Here is a 21,185-nt window from a genome sequence, read left to right on the forward strand (position 1 = left end):
TTGTATAAAAAATGATGCTGGCTTGTCGGATTTAATCGGCCCATAGTTTTGCCAAATACTACTCGAGTACTCCTACTACCCCACTCAAAAGCTGTTGGAAATACGTAATTATTAAGGAGAAACACAACGCACGAGTAGAGACAAATGGCGACGTTTTATTATTACAAAGGTGGGCAACCGGCTACCGGACGGGACGACCGCTCGCGTGTGCGCGGTGTCAGCGAGCGCCAAGCTCCGCTCAACTCCGTTGGCACCACACACGTCTGTGTTTTGTTTTCACATACATATCCCTTTTGAACCGGAGTTGAATACGGCTCGGCTCCAACCCATTTCTTTCTTTTGGTTTTGGATTTCAATCTCTTATATATCTTCCAAATCAAAAGTTTGAATTAACTTCTTTTTTTTACGAATAAAAGTTTGAATTAACTTACGTATGCATATCCGTGTTTGTTCCGAAGAGGGCTTTCAAAATAAGACCCATTTCGAATATGATTCGATGAGCTCTTCAAACCTGACGAGTTTCAACTGCCGAAACATGGTAGTATGATCGAGAACGACAAGATCGTAAGTTTTAGAAACTAAAAAACCTTAAAACTTGATGTGCCCTCATGCGGAATTTCACGACGGCTCCCCGACTGTCTACCACAGCAAGTTCTGCCCGGTTCCGGCGAGGGAGGGGCGACGGCGGCGGCGCGCTTTCGGCTAGGTGGTCGGCGGATCAAGATGTAATTTTTATTATTTACTGTATTTCGCTGTAGAGCATTGCCATAATTGAAGATGGACATGGAAGTTTTCAAAAAATAAAAGAAAAGGATGAGACTATTGTTGCGCTGTGTTTGGCTGCGTGTCGAGCTCAAAATTTGCGTGATGCGGACCGAAAAGTCGTGAATCCACGGCCGCGCACACCGAAAACGGCCCTTGAAATAAGCGGGTAGCTACTTAAAAAATATCAATAACTCAAAAAAGAAATACCGGCAAGTGCAAGTGGAGGAGATGGAGGCATGGAGGGTGGGACCGCCACGACGCGTGCGTGGTGTGCGTCAGCCAACCTACCCGTTGGCATGCATGCCCCGCGCGTCCAGAAAATCACCTCAGCTCATCTCGGACGCGATGAGATATTTTGGATCGCATCTGAAGGTTTGGTTCTTGTCGTCTCGTCTCATCTGGCACGATGGACACCGACTGACCGGAGCATGGTCCAGCAGGAGCGTGGGTGGGTGGGTGGGTCTGATCCGATCCGACGGTCGCACCACGGCGACATCAACTGGGCACGTACGGGCCCGACGGAAAGCGGCAGCCGGCCGGCCAACGTACACCACGGCCGCGGCCCAAAACCACTGTTTGGAGGGAGTTGAGCGGAAGGAAAATGACCCCGCATAAAACTGTGGCAACAAGGTCTATGGCGTTGTCATTGCACAGTGCATCAGCAACGCCATGCATGGACTTTGGAAATTGCACGAAAAATGTTAGATTGTGTTACAAATTTCTACTAGCACTAGCAGGGATCATTTTGCGCTCTGCACTCCCCAAAGGGTGGACTTTGGCATGTATTTATTTTTTTATTTTTCCTTGGCAGACAGCAGCGGCGCATGCGGATCCGATGGACGCGAGCGGATGCCACATGCACATCACATGCATCCATCGCCAACAGGACAAAACATGCTTGCGCCTGCAGGGATACAAACACCAACACACCTAAAAAAACAAACACCAACACACCTGTAAAACTGCATACTTATACGATGATAACAGAGTACTCCTAAACAAAACCACCATCGACGCATTTGATCAAACAGGAACAGGGGAGACATCGGCAAGCAGCTATGCGCATGGCATGTGACGGTCCACATGGATCAGATTCGGAGATCGCTACCTACTACTACTACTGCCACTACTACTTAATTACAAGAGCTAGCTGTTAATCGGTTCCTAGGCACTCCTGCTACTTGTTTAAGCTCCCGCGTGAGGCGCGAGCCGATCCATCCAAATTGTGTTTCGTCCTTCATGCTATATATGCATGCCATCGTTCACTGCAAGAGCATGCCAATGCCAATGCCATGGATGCTCACGTGATGGCCAGATCGACATGAGAGTAGTTGACTCCATCTCAGATTCAGATCGTCTTGCAATTGCTACTCACCCATGTATCTATTTATTCTAGTAGTCCAATAAGATGGAACATTTGGAAAAGCTCATCATCAAAGGGCATTTGGTCTAGTGGTATGATTCTCGCTTAGGGTGCGAGAGGTCCCGAGTTCAATTCTCGGAATGCCCCTCTTTTTTGCTGTTTTTTTTTTACCATTTTCACATATGGTAGATTTTTTTTGTGACTTAGAAGGCAGGCAACACTTAGAAAACAAATATTAATATTCTTACTTAATATATTTTTTTGTGTGAAAAGGCCAAAAGCCACAAAAAAGCTATTCAATTCAGTGTACCTATTGGTTCTAAAAAAAGTAGTGTACTACCTACTATAAAGATAATCGGCTCACATAGACTCTTTTTTAATCTAAATCTCGTAACATTTTCTGATCTATTTGATAGTCGCCAATTAAAAGGAGATATTTTCGAGAACAACACGTACACCACACACACCAACATAGATATATGACTGAGATCGATTTTTTAAACTCAGTCCCGCACAATATTTCCCTTTTCAAGAGCCTTTTCCCCTCAACTATACATACCTCATCATTGTCTCACCAAGTCACACTTTCACTTCCAACCGAGTTAAAACATCAACATGATGTAGACATCTCCTGCTCTACATCTACGAATCACAATAGATCGACATAAGACTTAGTTGTTCGAGAGCAAGATGGACAAAAAAAAGGCGTCAAATAATCTTATATAGTGTCGATTGATTGAGTCTATCACATTTGACGTTCTGGTTAGTTAAAGCCCGGCTTTCCACTCAATATGCAACTGCTATGTACCACCCAAGTTTTTTTTATTTCGATACCCTTCTTTTCTGTCGGTAGGGACCAGAAGAGCCGGTTTCCAAAAAATCTTGGAAATTGTGGTATTTACCATTTGAAAAGTTCAAACAAATTTCACATTCATTTTTTGATTTACAATATATATGTTTGTGGCTCTATTAGCTGCAAAAAATGCGCCTGGCCATGCTGTCAGTGCTGCTCGTCTCTTCACACAGGTTACCGGTTCAAATTCTACTATATACCTAGTTTTCCCCCTTTCTAAACCACGAAGGGCCAGTACTCTAGAGAGAGAGAGAGAGAGAGAGAGAGATGGGCGGAGAGCATTGCAAAAAAACATGAGGTGGATGGGATTCGATAATAGGACTATGACACGCACATGAAGGATCGATAATACGACACCATGGGATGCTACAAGTTAGAAGTAACATATGGATGTTATTTGACCCTTTTTTTATGTTCAAATTTAGAAAAATTAGAATGGTAACTCTTTTTATCAGGAAGCAACGGAAAATCCGGTAACTGGTCTGTTATGGAAATCTTGAAACAAAAAATAACCTTGTTCACACCACAACACATCATGGAAATAGCTCATAATCTCAAACTTACATGCTAAAGGAGGTCACATCAGCGAGAGGATGAGGACTGATGGGAAGCAGAGGTGCCGAGAAACTCCTGACCGAGTCAGAATTTCGGCTACCACCAACATGAAGGCGAGCGAGTCCTCCATGTCTCCTCAGATCCTTGGCCACGCCGCCATGATGTTGTCTTGACGAGCAAGATGACCACGGACGCACATGATGAAGAAAATGTGGTCCTGCTGTGCGTCTGAACAACGAAGGACATTTTGAAGAATAGATAATATGACTCCAACTAAGGAGAGCACAACAGAGAGCATCGATAGTTCCAATGTTTGCATGTGGCGAGCTGCCGTCAAGTCACAAAAGGTATTTAATTCACAAATATTTATCCAGGCAAATATTAATCATCCATCAGATTTAATTCACAAATATTAAGTCACAAAAGGTATTTAATTCACAAATATTTATCCAGGCAAATATTAATCATCCATCAGATTTAATTCACAAATATTAAGTCACAAAAGGTATTTAATTCACAAATATTTATCCAGGCAAATATTAATCATCCTTCAGATTTAGCCGGCTCCAAGAGAACGGATCTTCAACTCGTTTCTATCCCAAAAAACGTTCACCAAAATTACCATGAAATTAAAGCCGCCAACATTAGATCTCCCAATACACAACCTAGGTTCTTTCTTTCAACCATATCAACAATCAAGCAATTGTCTAGCACGTAGTTGTGCAAGTATGCTTGAGAAAACACGATGCCGACAAAAAAAGGTGCGGTTTGAGATTTACAAAAAACTAAACAACAAAGATCAAACAAACCACATAGGTAAGAGATCAACAGAATGACTGCATTAGAATTGAAAATGACTTGGCTCAAAGAGCACGATGAATACAACGACGTACATGGATGAATATAACAATTTCAAGAAATTAACTGAATGCCTCGTCTTAACCACCAAAGCTAAATAAAAAATAAGACGGGATCGACACATGTAGCTGGCCTCCTGGCTTACGTGGGAGAAAAAGAGCTCGAACCAAACCCCAAATCGAAGGACTGCATCTGCATCATCATATCACTGCCAGAGAAGTTGGCACGACATAGCCATTGTGATGAGGGTGTCGAGGTCCCCTCTGGAGCTCACCATGTCAAGCCAACCTCATGCTGCTGAGATGGTGCCACAAAGAGCGTGGGAGACCCGTGTCTATATATGCTGCCAGTGGTGACGCATGGAGCTGGCGGCGGCGCCTGGGAATGGATTTGTGCCATGCGTTCGTCGATGTTGTTGAGGAGCATGTCTCCTTGTCACCTTGGATCGGCCACGATGTCCTCTTGATGAGCAAATGTTGTCATCTTGTGGTTCTGAAGAACGAAGGACGGTCTGAAGAACAGAGAACATGACTCCAATTAAGGAGAGCACAAAGGAGGATGGTCTGAAAAATAAAGAATATGACTACAACTAAGGAGAGCACAATGTAGGGCATCGCTATTTCTGAAATTTGTGTGTGGCAAGCTGTCATCATGTAATTAAGTCACAAAAGGTAATTAATTTACAAATATATATCCAGGAAAATATTAATCACCCATCACATTTAGCTGGCCCTAGGAGAACGAATCTTCAACTCGTTTCTATCCCCCAAAAAAACATACACCAAAAATAGCATGAAATTAAAGGCCCCAACATTAGATCTCCCAACACACGACCAAGGTTCAGCAATCAAGCAATTGTCTAGCACGTAGTTGGTGCAATTATGCCTGAGAAAATATGGTGCTGACACAAAAAAAAGTGCAACTCAAGATTTACGACCAACTAAACAACAGAGATCAAACAAACAACCTAGGGAAGAGATCAACTGAATAACAATTTCAACGATTACATTGGAATTAATTATGATTTGGCTCAAAGAACACGATGCATGAATACAACGACGCACATAGATGGATATAACAATTTCAAGAAATGAACTGAATGTCTCATCCTAACCACCAAAACCAAATAAAAACGAGATGAGATCGGCACATGTAGCTGGCCTCCTGGCTTACATGGGAGGGAAAGGACTCGAACCGAACCCCATATCAATGGACTGCATCTGCATCATCATACCACTGCTAGAGAAGTTGGCGCTGGCGTAGCCACCATAGACCAGGGTGTCGAGGTCCCCTCCGGAGCTCACCATGTCAAGTCGGCTCTCCTGCTGAGGTGGTGCCGGATACAACGCGGGAGACCCCATGTCTATGCTGCCAGTGGCGACACATGGAGCTGGCGGCGGCGCCTGAGAATGGATTTTTGCCATGCGTTCGCTAATGCTCTTGAGAAGCACGTCCACCTTGTAGCCAACTTTGGTGAGCTCCTCGATGTTGAGGCCAACGAGGCCCGAGAGGTCGCCATGCATGGTTTTGTGAAGGAGGGACCTGATCTCGCCGTCCTCGCACTCGCGACGGGTCCTGTCGACCTGTTCCCGGAGCTTGTCAATGCGCTTGCTAATGAAACGCTTCTGGTTCATCACCTCCTTGCAGCGCCCCAACTCCGGCATGCTTTTGAATTGATTCAGGATACCCACCGCCTCGGCCTGGGAAGGGAACACCTTCGGCGCTGCCTTGCCCTCATCGTACACCAATACGCAGGTCTTGGCATCGCACAGGACGGCTAGTTCGTCCGCCTTCTTCATCAGGCCCTTGAGGCGCTTCTTGAATCTATTGCGCCGGGTCGAGTCATTGGGGATGTACTGGAGGGTCGCCTTGCGAGCCACCTTCTTGCGAGCCATTGCTGGCAAAAGGGATAAAACCAGCGAAGGGAAGGAAAGTTGCTGGTTTCGGCGAGGGAGGAGGGGTGGATTTATAGTGGATGAATCGCCTAGGGAATAATTTCATGATATGGTAAGAGATTGCTGTGACGGGTACCGAGAAGATTTCCTTATTTAGTACCCGTGAACGTGATCGAATATCTAACAGATCTTCGATCCGACCTTAATTGTATCTATTTGTAAATTTGGCGTCCATTTAAACCTACTAAATTGGGAGCGGTAGCGATGACCGCCCCCCCTGTATCACGGGATCGAGATATATCATACACGCTCTAATGGTTTCCACGTGATGCGTCCGTTCGCGCTCGAATGCTTCACATGCTACACATGCCATCCCTCTAAGCCCATCAAGCCATGCAAATGAATGGGCCGAACACAAACCTTGCTCGTATCATTTAGACCGAACAAATGCACTATTTTGTATCAAACTAGTAAAAAATACTCGCACAAAAAGCACATCGCTGGAAGGAACAAAAAAGCTCGGAGGAAAAAGAAAACATAAACAGGCTCAAATCCTATCATACTAACTCTCATATTACTATGATTTTTCTATGTCTTTCACCAACCAGATAACAACATAACAAGCTCAGAAAAACGTGAAAAAGAAAGAATCCATTTCATGTATCAAAAACTTGCCACGTTTGATTAGTTGTGGTTGACTAAGATACGACAAACAAAACAACATAAGTTGGTATGTTTGTGCGCTACAAAAGAACATATAAAACAAATGAAAAAGATTGCAATGACTTTGATAATAAAACTGTGAAATATCCAGGAAGACACACACACACACACCCCCCATATAAACTCACCCACACACATCCTACTCCTATGAACACGTCCAAGATACTGCGCTGACGAGTAAATTGCACAAAACCACCACTTTGAAGGCTAGGTTTGCAGAAAACACCATGCTATATTTTTTCAACAGAAAACACCACGTCTTGAGTAATCTTTTTGCAAAAACCACTGATCGGCGGATTTGGCTCTGTTGATTGCGTTTATGACATATGGGGCCCGCTAATCAGGCCGACATGGCACCACTTAGGATGCGTTTGGTTTTCATGCCTCGACGGGCCATAGCCTAGATAGCCCAGCTAGCGCAGGTCAGCTTTGCTGACTTTGCCTGGCTGCACGTTTGGCTCAGAGCAGTTTCTTTTTTTTTTGCGTGATGTGTCTTGCCGTTGAGAGCTAGCCAAATCGGCTCTCCCAAGCCGGCAAGGATTTCCTTACCCCGCGAGGCTAACTTGCCGTCAAAAGCGATACTTTATGAGATATACCAAACAGGTTCTCTAGCCTGGCAAGGCTATAACTGATTTTGCCTGGGATCCAAACGCACCCTTAACGTCTCATATGAAACGGCGACGTTTGGTAATGTTAATCATCATGTGGAGTCCTGTGGGGTCCACTTGTCATTGAAAGAAAAAGAAAAACAAATCCGGTTCGTCTTATCTTCACCACCCAGATCAACGCACAAGGCGCGGGCGCGAACGCACCGGCCTGTCCCGCCGCCAGCCGAGGCCGAGGCCGCCGCCGCCGTGGCTGCGTTGAGGGCCCGGACAACGGCCTCAGGCAAGGCCTTGTTGAGGCTGATCCCCAGGCGGCCGTTGCTGTCCTCGTGCTGCTGGGCTTGATGGATCGGACGAGACGACGAGGGCCACCAGTGGACGCGGCCGTGCCCACAGCATGTTGCGCACGAGGCCCGCCTCCCGTCCCGCCTCCAGCCGGGGCAGAGGCCACCATAGCCATTGCCGCGCGGAGCCCGTCCCGCCCCCGGCCGAGGCAAAGGTCGTTGCCGCCGTTGCCGTGTGGATCTGAAGTGCAGAAGCGGATGGTAGCAGCGGCTCGCTTCTTGCCGGATCTAGGCAGGGCGGGCTAACGGTGGCGATGGTCGCAGAGTTCCGATGCTATGGCGCTGGGCGGCGGTGGCGCTCCGCCATGGAGCTCCATGGCACGGGTCCGACGGGGGAGAGAGAGAGAGAGAGAGAGAGAGAGAGAGAAATTAGTGGAGAGGAGAACTAGGGAAAAGAAAGGTAGTATTACACTGACAAGCGGCCCCACATCCAGCAAAACAAGTCAACGTAACGGTGTGAGAAATTGTTGCCACGTCAGCCTGAATAGTGGGCCTCATCTGTCATAAACGCAATCAACAGAGCCAAATCCGCCGATTAGTGTTTTTTGCAAAAAGATTACTCAAGACAGTCAAAAAATGTAGCGTAGTGTTGTTTTGTGCGATTTACTCCTGAGCTGGCACACACCTCACTACTAGAAATCCGAATAACACTGACCCCTCATCATTGCTGAGCCATTGATCACTTGTGAGTGATGAGCATTATCGAACGGTGGAGAGGGCGTTAGGCAGGCGGCATGGGCGAATGGGACTGGTCTGGCTACAGCGTATATTGTACTCCCTCCATTCCTAAATATATAAGTTTTTTTTTAGCTAGCTAGGGAATGTGTGTGCTATGCAAGGACGATCGACCGATGCAGTTAGGTACACTAGTTAATCAGATTCGATTTGATGAAACGGCTATGGAGGAGGCATTGGCATTTGTCAAGCAGCTATATTTGCGCATGGCATGTGACGATAGAGATGGATCGATGTGGATGGGGGGTGAACGTACGCCGTCCCAGATTCAAATCGCTACTGTACTTGATTAATCACAACTTATCCAGAAAACAAATTAGTCCTGGATGCTAGCTGCCAACGGTGGATCGATCGCATCGGCATCTCGCTCCGGCCGTAGTTATGGGTGGGATCGACGAGACCAGGTGTGTAGCGCAACATGAAATTAATCGATCGAGTTAGCTAGCTGGTGGATGAGGGCACGTGCGCGTGCTTAAGAGTTGACTCCATCTTGTTGACCCTAGCATATATCTAAATAATTTCGTTCGGAAAGTTTTACATGAAAGGGCATTTGGTCTAGTGGTATGATTCTCGCTTAGGGTGCGAGAGGTCCCTAGTTCAATTCTCGGAATGCCCCCAATTGTTCCTCTTTTTTTACCATCTTTTACATATTAGTAGATTTTTTTGTGCAGGTAAAATCTTTGTATTACTCAAATTACAATGTCCTTACAATCAGCCTCGGCCAGCTCTAAAGAAACTGATGAGCCTGACCCAACCCAGGTCATTGTTCTGCCCTCTTGTCCAACAAACTTTGCTAAGCTATCGCTAACCTTATTTTGCATATGATTTATATGAGTAATACAAGAATCACGAAAAGACATCAGGTGTCTAATTTCTTTAACTAAAGAAAAGTAGATCGATCTATCAGTATCCATCGCTTGAATCAGCTTAACTGCAACAATCGAGTCCATCTCAATAATGATCGGCAAGTCGCTTCTCTGAATTGCAAAAGACAAGCCTTCCATGCAAGCACACAACTCAGCCTCAAGAATTTCTCGGCATAAAAAAAGCTCCCAGCAAGCCGAGTAGATGACATTACCTCTATCATCTCGCAACACCATCCCCGCACCAGCCGTACCATTTTTTGCAAAGGACCCATCAGTATTCAATTTCACCCAACCCGCCATAGGGGGACACCATTTGACAGGAGTGCTCTCAACTATTCGAATATGTGAATTTTGAAGTGGCCTGTCATATGTAACTAAGGACTTCCCTTTGCTCGGATCAGAAGATAGATCAATTTTAAGTCCAACCAAGGAATCAAGGTAACTCACAAAATACCTCCTGGGCGCTTCCATTGGGGCCGCAGGTTTATGGTGTATCACTTTGTTACGGATGTGCCAAATTCTCCACAAAGTCATAAGAAGCATGGACCTCTCGATTCCTAGCAATGGGTCAAGGACTTGAAGCAGCCATTCCTTACCTGTATTTCTAATAGCAGCCAAGTCAGGTAAGGACCAAACCTCCGACATTGTTGACCATAATTCTCCAGCAAAAGTGCAGCGACAGAGGGGAAGGAAGTTATCTTCTGGCTCAACAACACAAATTGGACAAAGGTCATTAACCTCCAAACTCCTACTGTGCTTCTTCTGCCATGTCGGCAAAGCATCAGTAGCAACTTTCCAAGCAAAGTTTCGAACTGTAGGAGGAGCGTCGCAAGACCAAATAAGGTTCCAGCAAGAACGGCGACCATCCGGACTGGAACTAGATCCCGCTGCATTCGTTCTGTGAGCTTCATCGAAAGCAAATTGGTATGCACTCTTCACAGTAAAAATACCATATTTGCCCGGACCCCAAGCAAGTGTATCATCTTCCAACCGGGGCGAAGCTCGAATTTTAATAATTTCCAACACATCAGGCGGCAAGAAATACTCCTGTAGCAATCCTATATTCCAAGAACCATTAGCATTCAACAATTCAGACACAAAACGTATACGGCATCTGCCCTGAAGCGTGATAGGTTTGAATGAGAAAAGACGGGGTATCCAATTATCACGTCAGACTCGTATGCTCCTACCATTCCCAACTCTCCAAACCAAACCCCTTTTCAAAAGCTCCAGCCCATAAGAAATAGCCTGCCAAGATGACGAGGCATTCCCAGAAAAAACAATGTCCTCTAGTTTCCCTTCTGGATAGTACCTGGCCTTCAGAACTTGTGCACATAAGCTCTCTGGTCTAGTAATTAAACGCCAAGCCTGACGAGCTAATAACGCTTGATTGAACAGACGGAAATCCCGGAATCCAGCACCACCTTTATTCTTTGGCTGTAACAAATCATCCCAAGCACGCCAATGAACCTTCCGTTTACCATTTGAGGAACCCCAATAGAAGCCCCTCACCATCCTAGTGAGCTCATCACATACAGAAAAGGGTAGTTTAAACACGCCTATAATGTAAGTGGGTAATGCTTGCGCTACAGATTTGATGAGTGTCTCTCGACCAGGCTGAGCGAGGAACCCGTCTCCCCATTGAATAAGACGTTTTGTGAGGCTCATTTGCAAATTTTGGAAACGTCCTTTAGACATACGGTCATCAGGAGTTGGAAGACCCAAATACTTTTCTTCAAAAATAGAACTAGAGACATTGAGAACCTCTCTAACTTCCTCTTGAATAGGAGCAGGACAAGAAATTTGTTCGTGTAGCTAAGCGAATCAGATGCCATGAACATCAATATCCGTCAAGCAGCATTGCATTCGGAGATATATATATATACCCTTTTCTACAAGGAGACGAGCACTAGTAGAAAAATGGTCAAATGTCAAGCACATTAGTGCCAGTTTGATTTTGAGCTGGCACTAATGTGTGCATTAGTGCCGGTTCCAACGGCTAGCCGACCGCTTTCATTAGTACCGGAGGCTGTTTGTCCAATGCTAGTGGAAAAAGGGCATCAAATAATCTTATATAGTGCCGATTGAGTGAGTCTATCACATTTGACGTTCTAGTTGGTTCAATCTCGGCTTTCCACCTTAATATGCAACTGTTTTGTTTTGGATGCCCTTCTTTTCTGTCGGTAGGGACGGAAGGGCTGCTTTCCGAAAAGTCTCCGAAGTTTTTGCCCTATTAGCAACACAAAATGTGCCTGGCCACGCTGTCAGTGTACCTCGTCTCTTCACACAGGTCACCGGTTCAAATTCTGTTATGTACCTAGTTTTTCCTTTTTTTTAAACCACGAAGGACCCATATGAGGGGGGGGGGGGGAGACCAGCGCAAAAACACGAGGTGGACGGGATTCGATAACAACACCATGACACACACACACACACACACACACACACGAAAGACCCATATGAGGGGGGGGGGGACCAGCGCAAAGGCAGGGCGTACCCATGTTTAACTACCCGGTGCAAAACTTTTTCTTTGTAAGTTCCTTTTTTGCTTTTTTAAAACCACGAAGGACCCATATGAGAGAGAGAGGGCAAAAACATGAGGTGGACGAGATTCGATAATAACACACACACACACACACACACACACACACACACACACACACACACACACACACACACACACACACACACACACACACACACACACACGAAGGATTGATAACACCACACAATGACAATGGGATGCTACAAGTTAGAAGTAACATATGGATGTTATTTGACCCTTGTTTTATGTTCAATTTCAGTCAAATTAGCAGGTAACAATTTTTCTCGGGAAGCAGTGGAAATACGGTAACAAGGTCTATTACGAAAATCTTGAGAGAGAAAATAACCTTGTTCACACCACAACACATCATGGAAATAGCTCATAATCTCGTACTAACATGCTCAAGGAGGTCAGGTAAGTGGGACGATGAGGACTGATGAGAAGGAGAGGTGCACAGAAACTCCTAGCCATAGGCGCTATGAGAGCCTCAGGGAAGCCACAGGATGGCGCCGACAATGAGTCAAGATTTCGGCTACCACCAGCATGATTGCATGAAGGCGAGCAAGAGGCCACCATGTCTCCTTGTCACCTTGGATCAGCCATATATCGTCTTGACCAGCAAATGTTGTCCTCCTGTGCGTCTCTAAAATGAAGGATGGTCTGAAGAACAGAGAACATGTCTCCAACTAAGGAGAACACAACAGAGGATGGTCTGAAGAATAGAGAACATGACTACAACTAACAAGAGCACATTGTGGATCATCGCTATTTCTGATGTTTGCACTTGGCGAGCTGTCACCATGTAATTAAGTCATAAAAGATAATTCATTCACAAATATTTATCCAGGCAAGTCATCCGTCACATTTAGCTTGCTCTAGGAGAACGAATCTTCAACTTGTTTCTATCACAAAAAAGCATACACCAAAAATAGCATGAAACTAAAGGCCCCAACAATAGATCTCCTAACACACGACCAACATTCAGCAATCAATCAATTGTCTAGCACGTAGCTGGTGCAACCATGCCTAAGAAAACACGGCGCTGACAGAAAAAATAGGTGCAACTCAAGATTTACGACCAACTAAACAATAGAGATCAAACAAGCAACCTAGGGAAGAGATCAACTGAATAACAATTTTAATGATTACATTGAAATTAAATATGTTTGGGTTCAAAGAACACGATGATTACAATGACGCACATAGACGAATATAGCAATTTCAAGAAATTAACTGAATGTCTCGTACTAACCACCAAAGCCAAATAAAAATGAGATGAGATCGGCGCATGTAGCTGGCCTCTTGGTACATGGGAGCGAAAGGAATTGAACCGAACCCCATATCAAAGGACTGCATCTTCATCATCATATCGCTGCAAGAGAAGCTGGTGCCGGGGTAGCCACTCTAGACCAGGGTGTCGAGGCACCCTCCGAAGCTCACCATGTCAAGTCAGCCCTCCTGCTACTGAGGTGGTGTCGGATACAACACGGGAGACCCCATGTCTATGTTGCCGGTGGTGACACATGGAGCTGGCGGTGGCGCCTGGGAATGGATTTTTGCCATGCGTTCAGCGATGCTCTTGAGAAACACGTTCACTTTGTAGCCAACTTTGGTGAGCTTCTCGATGTCGAGGCCAACGAGGACCGATGGGTCGCCATGCATGATTTTGTGAAGGAGGTACCTGATCTCGCTGTCCTCGCACTCGCGGCGCGTCTTGTCGACCTGGTCCCGGAGCTTCTCAATGCGCTTGGTGATGAAGATCTCCTGGTTCATCGCCTCCTTGCACGGCCCCAGCTCTGGCAGGCTTTTGAATTGATTCAGGATACCCATTGCCTCGGCGTGGGAAGGGAACACCTCCGGCGCCGCCTTGCCCTCTTCGTACACTAGTACGCAGGTCTTGGCATCGCACAGGATGGCTAGTTCATCCGCCTTCTTCATCAGGCCCTTGAGGCGCTTCTTGAATCTATCGCGCCGGGTCGAGTCATGGGGGATGTACTGGAGGGTCACGTTGCGAGGCATTGCTGGCAAGAGGATAAAACCAGCAAAGGAAAAGAAAGTTGCTGGTTTCGGTGAGGGAGGAGGGGGTGGATTTATAGTGGAGGGGTTACCTTGATTTGGTAAGAGTTTACTGTGACAGGTACGGAGAAGATTGCCTTATTTAGTACTTGTGAACGCGATCGAATATCTAGCAGATCTTTGGCCCGACTTTAATTGTGCCCATCTGTAAATTTGGCGTCCATTTAAACCTACCAAATTGGGCGCGATAGCGCATGACCGTTCCCCCGATATCGCTCCCGATATCACAGGAGCGAGACATATCATACGCATGCTAATGATTTTCCCACGATGTGCCCGTAAACTTCACGCGTCGCAATGCCATCCTTCAAAGCCCATCAAGCCATCCAAATGAATAGGCCGAACACAAGCCTTGCTCCTATCGCTGAGGCCCATAAATACACTAATTTTGTACCAAAGTAGTAAAAAAAAATACTTGAACAAAAACCACATCGCTGGAAGGAACAAAAAGGTCAAAGGAAAAATAAAAAAAATGAACAGGCTCAAATTCCAAAAATGCTAAACGCACGGCTGTTTACATGCTTTTATGGGCTGCTTCCATTTAATTAAACCTGCCCCCTGATTTTCAGGTGGGTGTGGGGCCCAATCTCCCCCCTTAATCCAATCAACCCCTGCCAACTCAGAGAGTGACAATGTAAAAGCCCCATATTGAGCCCGTGAATGCTGCGTTGTTGTCCTATTTCACTAACTCTCATATTAATATGATTTTGGAAGCCTTTCACCAACCGGATAACAAAAAAACAAGGCCAGAAAGTACATGAAAAAGAAAGAATCCATTTCATCTATCAAAAAGTTTCCATGTTTGATCCGTTGTGATTGACTAAGATGAGATAAACAAAACAAGATAAGTTGCCATGCTTTGTGCGCTACAAAAGAACATAGTAAACAAATACAAAAGGTTGACTTTGATAGTAAAAGTGCGAGATATCCAACAACACACACATACACTCATCTTTTTGGACACACACACTCTATCCATATGAGCACTTCCAAGATACCAAGCTGACACAACTTCTCACTAGTGTAGATTCCAAAGCACTAACCACTCATCATTGATGGGCCACTGACCACGCGTTAGTGATGAGCATTATCACTGACCGCCCGCCGGCTCAGGCGCATCGATGATAAAAAAATTGTGGCCCGACAGAATTCTCATTCCAGACCAGTCTAAAAATGACCCGCCTGTGATATTGTGTCCCAGAGACAAAAAATTGACCAATATTTGTCACTAAACGGCTGCTTTATTTGACTCGTTTGAGTTCACCTAATAAATCCGAGCCTTCGTGTTTCCCGGCTGTCAGTGTTGTTGTGTACTTGGGTTGTTATATCCATCGTCAACTATCCGTTAGGTCTCCATTACAAACCCTCGCAGCCGCCACCGAGCACCAGACCCCATAGTTTTCAGTCTTGCTGCAACACATCCCATCCTGTGAGCCCCCATCAAACGTCCGGACAAATACACGCTCAAACGAGTCAGTGGATACACTGGTATAGTAGTACAGCAAATACGCACTCTTCGAATTAGAAAGGAAAATAATGGTGTAGATAGTGGATACACTGGTATAGTGGTACAACGAATACACACTCTTCGAATTAGAAAGGAAAATAATCCCCTTTCCATCCTCTCACATGCGGCTATCTACTAATCGCCGACCAATTCAACCCCTCTCTAGAAATAGGCTTTTGCCCCGCTTTATAAATGAAACAACGGTCCAAACAACCATCATCCAACCAACATCTCAAGAACAACGGCGGGGGCCACAGCACAACCGATTCAACCCCAACAGTTCTTGTTGGGGAACTAGCTATAGCAACGCCTCCATTCCTGCTGCCCTCAGGCTCCGCCACACGCTGCAGCGTGGACACACTCACCTCATAGCATGCATCCTTATAGGTCAGATCCTCTACCCGGCGCCGGCACCGGCCGACGGTTGATTCGACCCCACCCAGTAGGCTCCTTTCAGGAAAATAGCATAGGCTCCACTCCTGCTGCATGCAAGCTCCAACAAACGAGAAGGCCAAGGGCTCTGGTAGATCTTACGGCCACTGATTGTATCACTAATACTGTACATAACTAATAAAGTTCTCATTTGTGTGCAAATAAAAAAAACTAGGGCATGTGTTTTGTGCAAGGCCGATCGACTGATGCAGGTAGCTATTTAATCAGATTCGATTTGATCAAACAGCTATGGAGGCATTGGCATTCGACGATAGAGATGGATCGATGTGGATGCGGGATGGACGTACCCCGTCTCAGATTCAGATCCCTACTTGATTAATCAAGAACAGCTACTTGTTTTTTTTTTGACGGGTAAGAACAACTAGTTGTTAATTAGTAAGTACTCTGTTATCACCGAAGCTCCGAGCTCCTGTCAATGGCGAGAAGTGGAGGAAGACAACAGACAATAATTTTTGTGCAGCGCACTGAACTGCTGCCTTTTCTTCTCTCTTTATTTACTGATGAACGGGAAAAATGGATCGAGGACGACCCCCTCTACTGGATCGTGCCATCCCACGATCAGGGGCGTGCGCTCGTCGCGAGCCATGGCCTCGGGATCACATATACCGCGTCCTCAGGCACTACCTTAACTGAAACCGAAAACCCTGCTAACTGAAAGTGCTAAGCCGCAGCGGCAGCTCTAACTGAAACTACTTGTCACGCTAGATTATTAGCTAACATACTCCACTTGTTTAAGCCCCTGTGGGACGCGCGAGCCGATCCATCCAAAAAGATAAACAAAATAAATAGACTAACTATAAGCTTCTGGAAAAAGTCAAGGGCATTTGGTCTAGTGGTATGATTCTCGCTTAGGGTGCGAGAGGTCCCGAGTTCAATTCTCGGAATGCCCCCATTTTTTTCTCTTTTATTTATTTTTACCATTTTTACACGTATAGCAGGATATCTTTCATGTACAGTAGCTAGCTAGCGAATTATGGATGTCGTGAAAATCAATCTGTGTGAAGTAGCGTTGCATTCAGAGATATAGTCCAGTGTCGGAATCATCTTCTTCCTTGGAGCTTAGTTTACCCACTGCGATCTCCGACGAACCAAGGCGGCCGGCACCGTCATGGCTGCGGTCTGTCAAGACAGCTAGCTCCCACACAAAATTCAACTTTTTTCTTGTTTAAATAAAAATTCAACTTTTCAAGGGCCTCCCCCTTCTCAACTGTAAGATAGTTCATCAACGTCGCATCAAGTGAGTCACTTTGACTTACAGCACAGTTAAACATCAGTCTGATAAAAAAGTAAATAAATAAACGACCACACGATCTTCATAAGCACCGATCGGGGCTCGATCATGTGGCAGTAATTAATCCTTCCACAACGCAGAATGACCAACAATATTATTCATGTCTAGTGCCAAAGCATGCATATATGGTTTCTGAATCTAGCTTTTCGAATTACTACTATGAAGCAACCTGGAAGAATAGGGTGAACGCCTTATGAATCACAGCAAAAGCTAATTAATTAATGCTTCCATTCCATGAGAAGAAGAAGAAGAAGAAGAAGAAGAAGAAGAAGAAGAAGAAGAAGAAGAAGAAGAAATCATCAAGCAAAACCACAGTCTCAAATAGTAAACTTCAGGTCCACTGGTCTTGTCACACACAACGGCATAGCAACCAGGGATGTATATCTCATTAGAAAAGAAAAACACCTTACATATCATTCAAATGCTTCACCTTCACCGTGACCATCACCAATGCCGTCACCTAGGCACAAACATACTATATAACTAGTCAATAACCAATGCGTAGTTTGATGAAAAGCGACTGATACAAAAATAAAAGGAAAGGGATTACAATCGGAAGACAGTTTAGATGAGCCGCAGCAGGTGCGTACTTACTTTTCGACTTAGAAAGGCTATGCTTCTGTACGAGTAAATTGCACGAAACCACCACTTTAAAAGCTAGGTTTGCAGAAAACACTACGTTACATTTTTTTGCAAAAAAACATCATGTCTACCGTAATCTTTTTGCAAATAACACTGATCGGCGGATTTGCCTCTGTTGAGTATGTTTATGACAGATGGGGCCCGTCAGTCATGCTGATGTGGCACCGCTTAACACCTCGCATGTAACGACGGTGTTTGGGACGTTATCCTCTTGTGTGGAGCCCTGTGGGGTCCACCTGTCACCGAAACAAAAAATAAAAAAAATCTGGTTCTCGTCTTATCTTCACCAGCTCGCTGCCGCCCGTCCTGCCCCCGTGGTCAACGGCGCATGCCCGGAGGCCCGCACCCGACGTGCGCCCGACGCCAGCACGCGTCGAGCCGTATGGCACAACCCCGCCGATCTGACAAGGGGAGGGAGCAGTGGGCTGGCCACCGACATGGTTGCTTTGTCTCGTGCATCTTGACGGCGACCTCCTCCGAACCAGAGCCACCGTGGTGCTCGAGCAGGGAGTCGTCGTCTCCTTCCTCAGCCACGGCGACCACCCTGCTCACTGGCTGCTGCAGCTCCTACGTCGATGGCGGCTCGAGCGCAGAGGCAGCGGCACCAGCTAGATTGGAGCGGGGAGAATGGATCTGAGTGCGGAAGTCTCCGGCGGCTCGGTTGCCGTCGCCCGTCCCGACCCCAGCCGAGGCAAGGGCCGCCGTCGTTGTTGCCGCACCGAGGGGGAGGCAGAGGACGCTGCCAGTCCCGCCCCCAGCCGAGGGGCGGCCTTCCGCCACGCGCCAAGGACGCCGTGCATCGCCGGGGTCGCCGACCTCATCCAAGTCCCGCCGTCGCTCGCGGCGGAGGAGCACGAAACCGAGGTGCAAAGAGGGCGGCGACTCGATTCTTGCCGGATCTGGGTGAGGGCTGGTTAACGGCGGTGAATTTCGTGGAGCTCAGGGGCAATAGTGATGGGCGGCGGCGGCGCTGCTGCATGTTGCTGGCTCGGGGGGAGAGAGAAATCAGGATGAAATGCTGCAAAGTGGGCCTCATGTCCAGTAAAACGGTTCAACTTAACGGTGTTAGAAATTGATGCCACATCAGCCTGACTAGCGGGCCCCATTTGTCATAAACATGCTCAGCCGAGGCAAATCCGCCGATCAGAGTTATTTACAAAAAAATTACCGTAGACATGATGTTTTCTGCAAAAAAAATGTATTGTAGTGTTTTTTGCAAACCTAACCTTCAAACTGGTGGTTTTGTGCAATTTACTCCTTCTGTACAAGATTTTGGAATAGCTAAACATAAATGCATTGAACTCGCGAATGGACAGCACTAACTCGTTTTGGTACTCCACAAAATAGCATGCTCGTCCACTTCACAGCAATATGCATGCCATGAATATGTCATTGACAGACTTACAATAGATCGATAGATCGATACAAGCAGTAGTTATTACTCCCTCCGATCCATACTAATTGCCGTTGATTTGGTACAACTTTGTACTAAATCAGCGACAATTAATATGGATCGGAAGGAGTAGAGAGCAAGATGGACTGAGGAAAAAGGCCCCCATCAAATAAGCTTATAAAGGTACCTTTCCCAATGCCCATCAGTCCATCAACAATGCCATTGCCTAGCCACGAACATAATTAGCCAGTATTTTGATGAAAAGCAATTGAAACAGAAGGAAGGGATTATAGGACAGTTTAGATTCAGAAACTACCGTGGGGAAAAGTTACTTGCTTCGGTAACAGATTAGCAGTAGATAAGCAAAAAATTGCACCAAACTCGCAAATACAGGGCATTCATATGTGCTCAGAAATTGACTAACTCATTTTGGTACTCCACATCCACCTCACAAGAGCCCTGAAAGGCTGGACCTGGACCAGAATAGCAGTTCATAGCACTTTCGAGAGCTCACTAACATAGTACTGCCCGACCCCTGCTCCCGTACGGCCACGCCGGGTCGCACCGGGGCAGCCCCCGCCGGCCGGCTCAAGGCGTCCTCCACACCAAGCTCCTCTCTCCCGCCGCCGCTACTGGAGGCGTCGCCGGGCAAAGCCCGTGTGGCGTGGCAGCGGCGGTGGATCTCCTTGGCCATAGATCGGATCGAGGCAGCGGCGTTCCGCACCGTCCGTTCAACGGCAGTGTCGCGGGGACGCGGTGGCCAGGATCTGCAACTGCGATGGCGGACGGTCAAGAGCAGCGGGTGGCGGTGGCGGTGGACGCACCCGATCTAGGTCGTTCAGACGGGCAGCCACCCAGGTTGTTGTACCGGCTGCATCTCAACATCCGACGTCAGTTTGCGGGTTCCTGGGCTAGTCCCGCAGCACGATGAAGCCGGGGTCTCCGGCCCCGAGTGTGGCGGTGGTGGCCTCCTCCTCCGCCGGAGGTGGTCGGCTGGCTGGTTGTGCGCGGCGGCGACCCTCGGCAAGCGGTGGCGGGCGCTGGGCTCTCGGCGGCGCTCCGGCGTGTGCAGGCGGCGGTGGTCCCTGTGCGCGGTCGGCGGCTCCGTCTCTGACCCGGATGGCGCGGGGGATGGCGGCGGCCCGGCGTGGCCGGCGATCTGGATGCGGTGGTGCCGGCGGCTCGCTGATCTGCAGGTGCTCCAGGGTTCTACCTGGTGGTGCTGGTGGTGACGGCGGCCCGTGCACGAGAGTTGGATCCCTTCGAACTGATCTGGGTGAAAACTTGCCTTCGGCATCTGCTAAGGCCGGCGGTGGCGGTGCTATCTGCGTCGTTCCCTTCTTGAAGGCATCGCCGTGGAGAAGTTCAAGGCCACTCTCTGCTACCTCCGGGGGAAACCCTAGATCGGATGACGGCGGCGCTCTGGTGTCGTTCCTCCCTTGGGGGCGTCATTCTTGGAGGTACACACGTGATCGAGGACCAGAGGATGGATTCTTTGGTGGAGCGGTGATTCATCCTACACACTGATGGCGACGGATCTTGACGGCGTGGCGCAGTGCAGATTCGGAGTTCGCTGTGGGAGGATGGACTCGCGCAGGAGGACGACGCTGTCGGGCGTCGTGGTGGCGTTGATGGCAGAGAGACCTGGCACGGTACATGCAACAGTACAGCTCTGAAGATGGATTGGTGGCAGGTGGCTGCGGCGGCCTCATACCC

The 21,185-nt window shown here is 47.2% G+C and overlaps 1 protein-coding gene, 3 non-coding genes and 1 pseudogene across 4 annotated transcripts; 3 read left to right on the forward strand and 2 right to left on the reverse strand.

Annotated features, from left to right (window-relative positions):
* Window positions 1-2,203: 2,203 nt before the first annotated feature.
* TRNAP-AGG (transfer RNA proline (anticodon AGG)) lies at window positions 2,204-2,275 on the forward strand. The gene has a single exon. It is a non-coding gene; the product is annotated as a tRNA-Pro (tRNA).
* A 1,397-nt stretch (window positions 2,276-3,672) lies between these two features.
* Window positions 3,673-6,289, reverse strand: LOC141026517 (MADS-box transcription factor PHERES 2-like). The gene is made up of 4 exons (XM_073503205.1): window positions 5,568-6,289; window positions 4,834-4,905; window positions 4,540-4,586; window positions 3,673-3,764 (listed from the first exon to the last, which is right to left on the reverse strand). Exons 1-4 carry the CDS (start codon window positions 6,287-6,289, stop codon window positions 3,673-3,675), a joined length of 933 nt encoding a protein of 310 aa, XP_073359306.1.
* Window positions 6,290-9,240: 2,951 nt separating this feature from the next.
* On the forward strand, window positions 9,241-9,312 carry TRNAP-AGG (transfer RNA proline (anticodon AGG)). The gene has a single exon. It is a non-coding gene; the product is annotated as a tRNA-Pro (tRNA).
* A 2,778-nt stretch (window positions 9,313-12,090) lies between these two features.
* Window positions 12,091-14,126, reverse strand: LOC109760227 (agamous-like MADS-box protein AGL80; annotated as a pseudogene).
* A 2,835-nt stretch (window positions 14,127-16,961) lies between these two features.
* TRNAP-AGG (transfer RNA proline (anticodon AGG)) lies at window positions 16,962-17,033 on the forward strand. The gene has a single exon. It is a non-coding gene; the product is annotated as a tRNA-Pro (tRNA).
* The last annotated feature ends 4,152 nt before the right edge of the window (window positions 17,034-21,185 follow it).

This window comes from Aegilops tauschii, chromosome 7, assembly GCF_002575655.3.
Source record: "Aegilops tauschii subsp. strangulata cultivar AL8/78 chromosome 7, Aet v6.0, whole genome shotgun sequence".
Lineage (NCBI taxonomy): Eukaryota > Viridiplantae > Streptophyta > Magnoliopsida > Poales > Poaceae > Aegilops > Aegilops tauschii.

Excerpts from the sequence above, each read along its gene's own strand:
- LOC141026517 (XM_073503205.1), bottom strand. The coding sequence starts at position 6,289 with ATGGCTCGCAAGAAGGTGGCTCGCAAGGCGACCCTCCAGTACATCCCC. Across the intron at positions 4,906-5,567 it reads TCGAGTCCTTTCCCTCCCAT|ACCGTCCTTCGTTCTTCAGA; the intron begins GTAAGCCAGGAG and ends TCTGTTCTTCAG. Across the intron at positions 4,587-4,833 it reads GACATCGTGGCCGATCCAAG|ATGCAGTCCTTCGATTTGGG; the intron begins GTGACAAGGAGA and ends ATGATGATGCAG.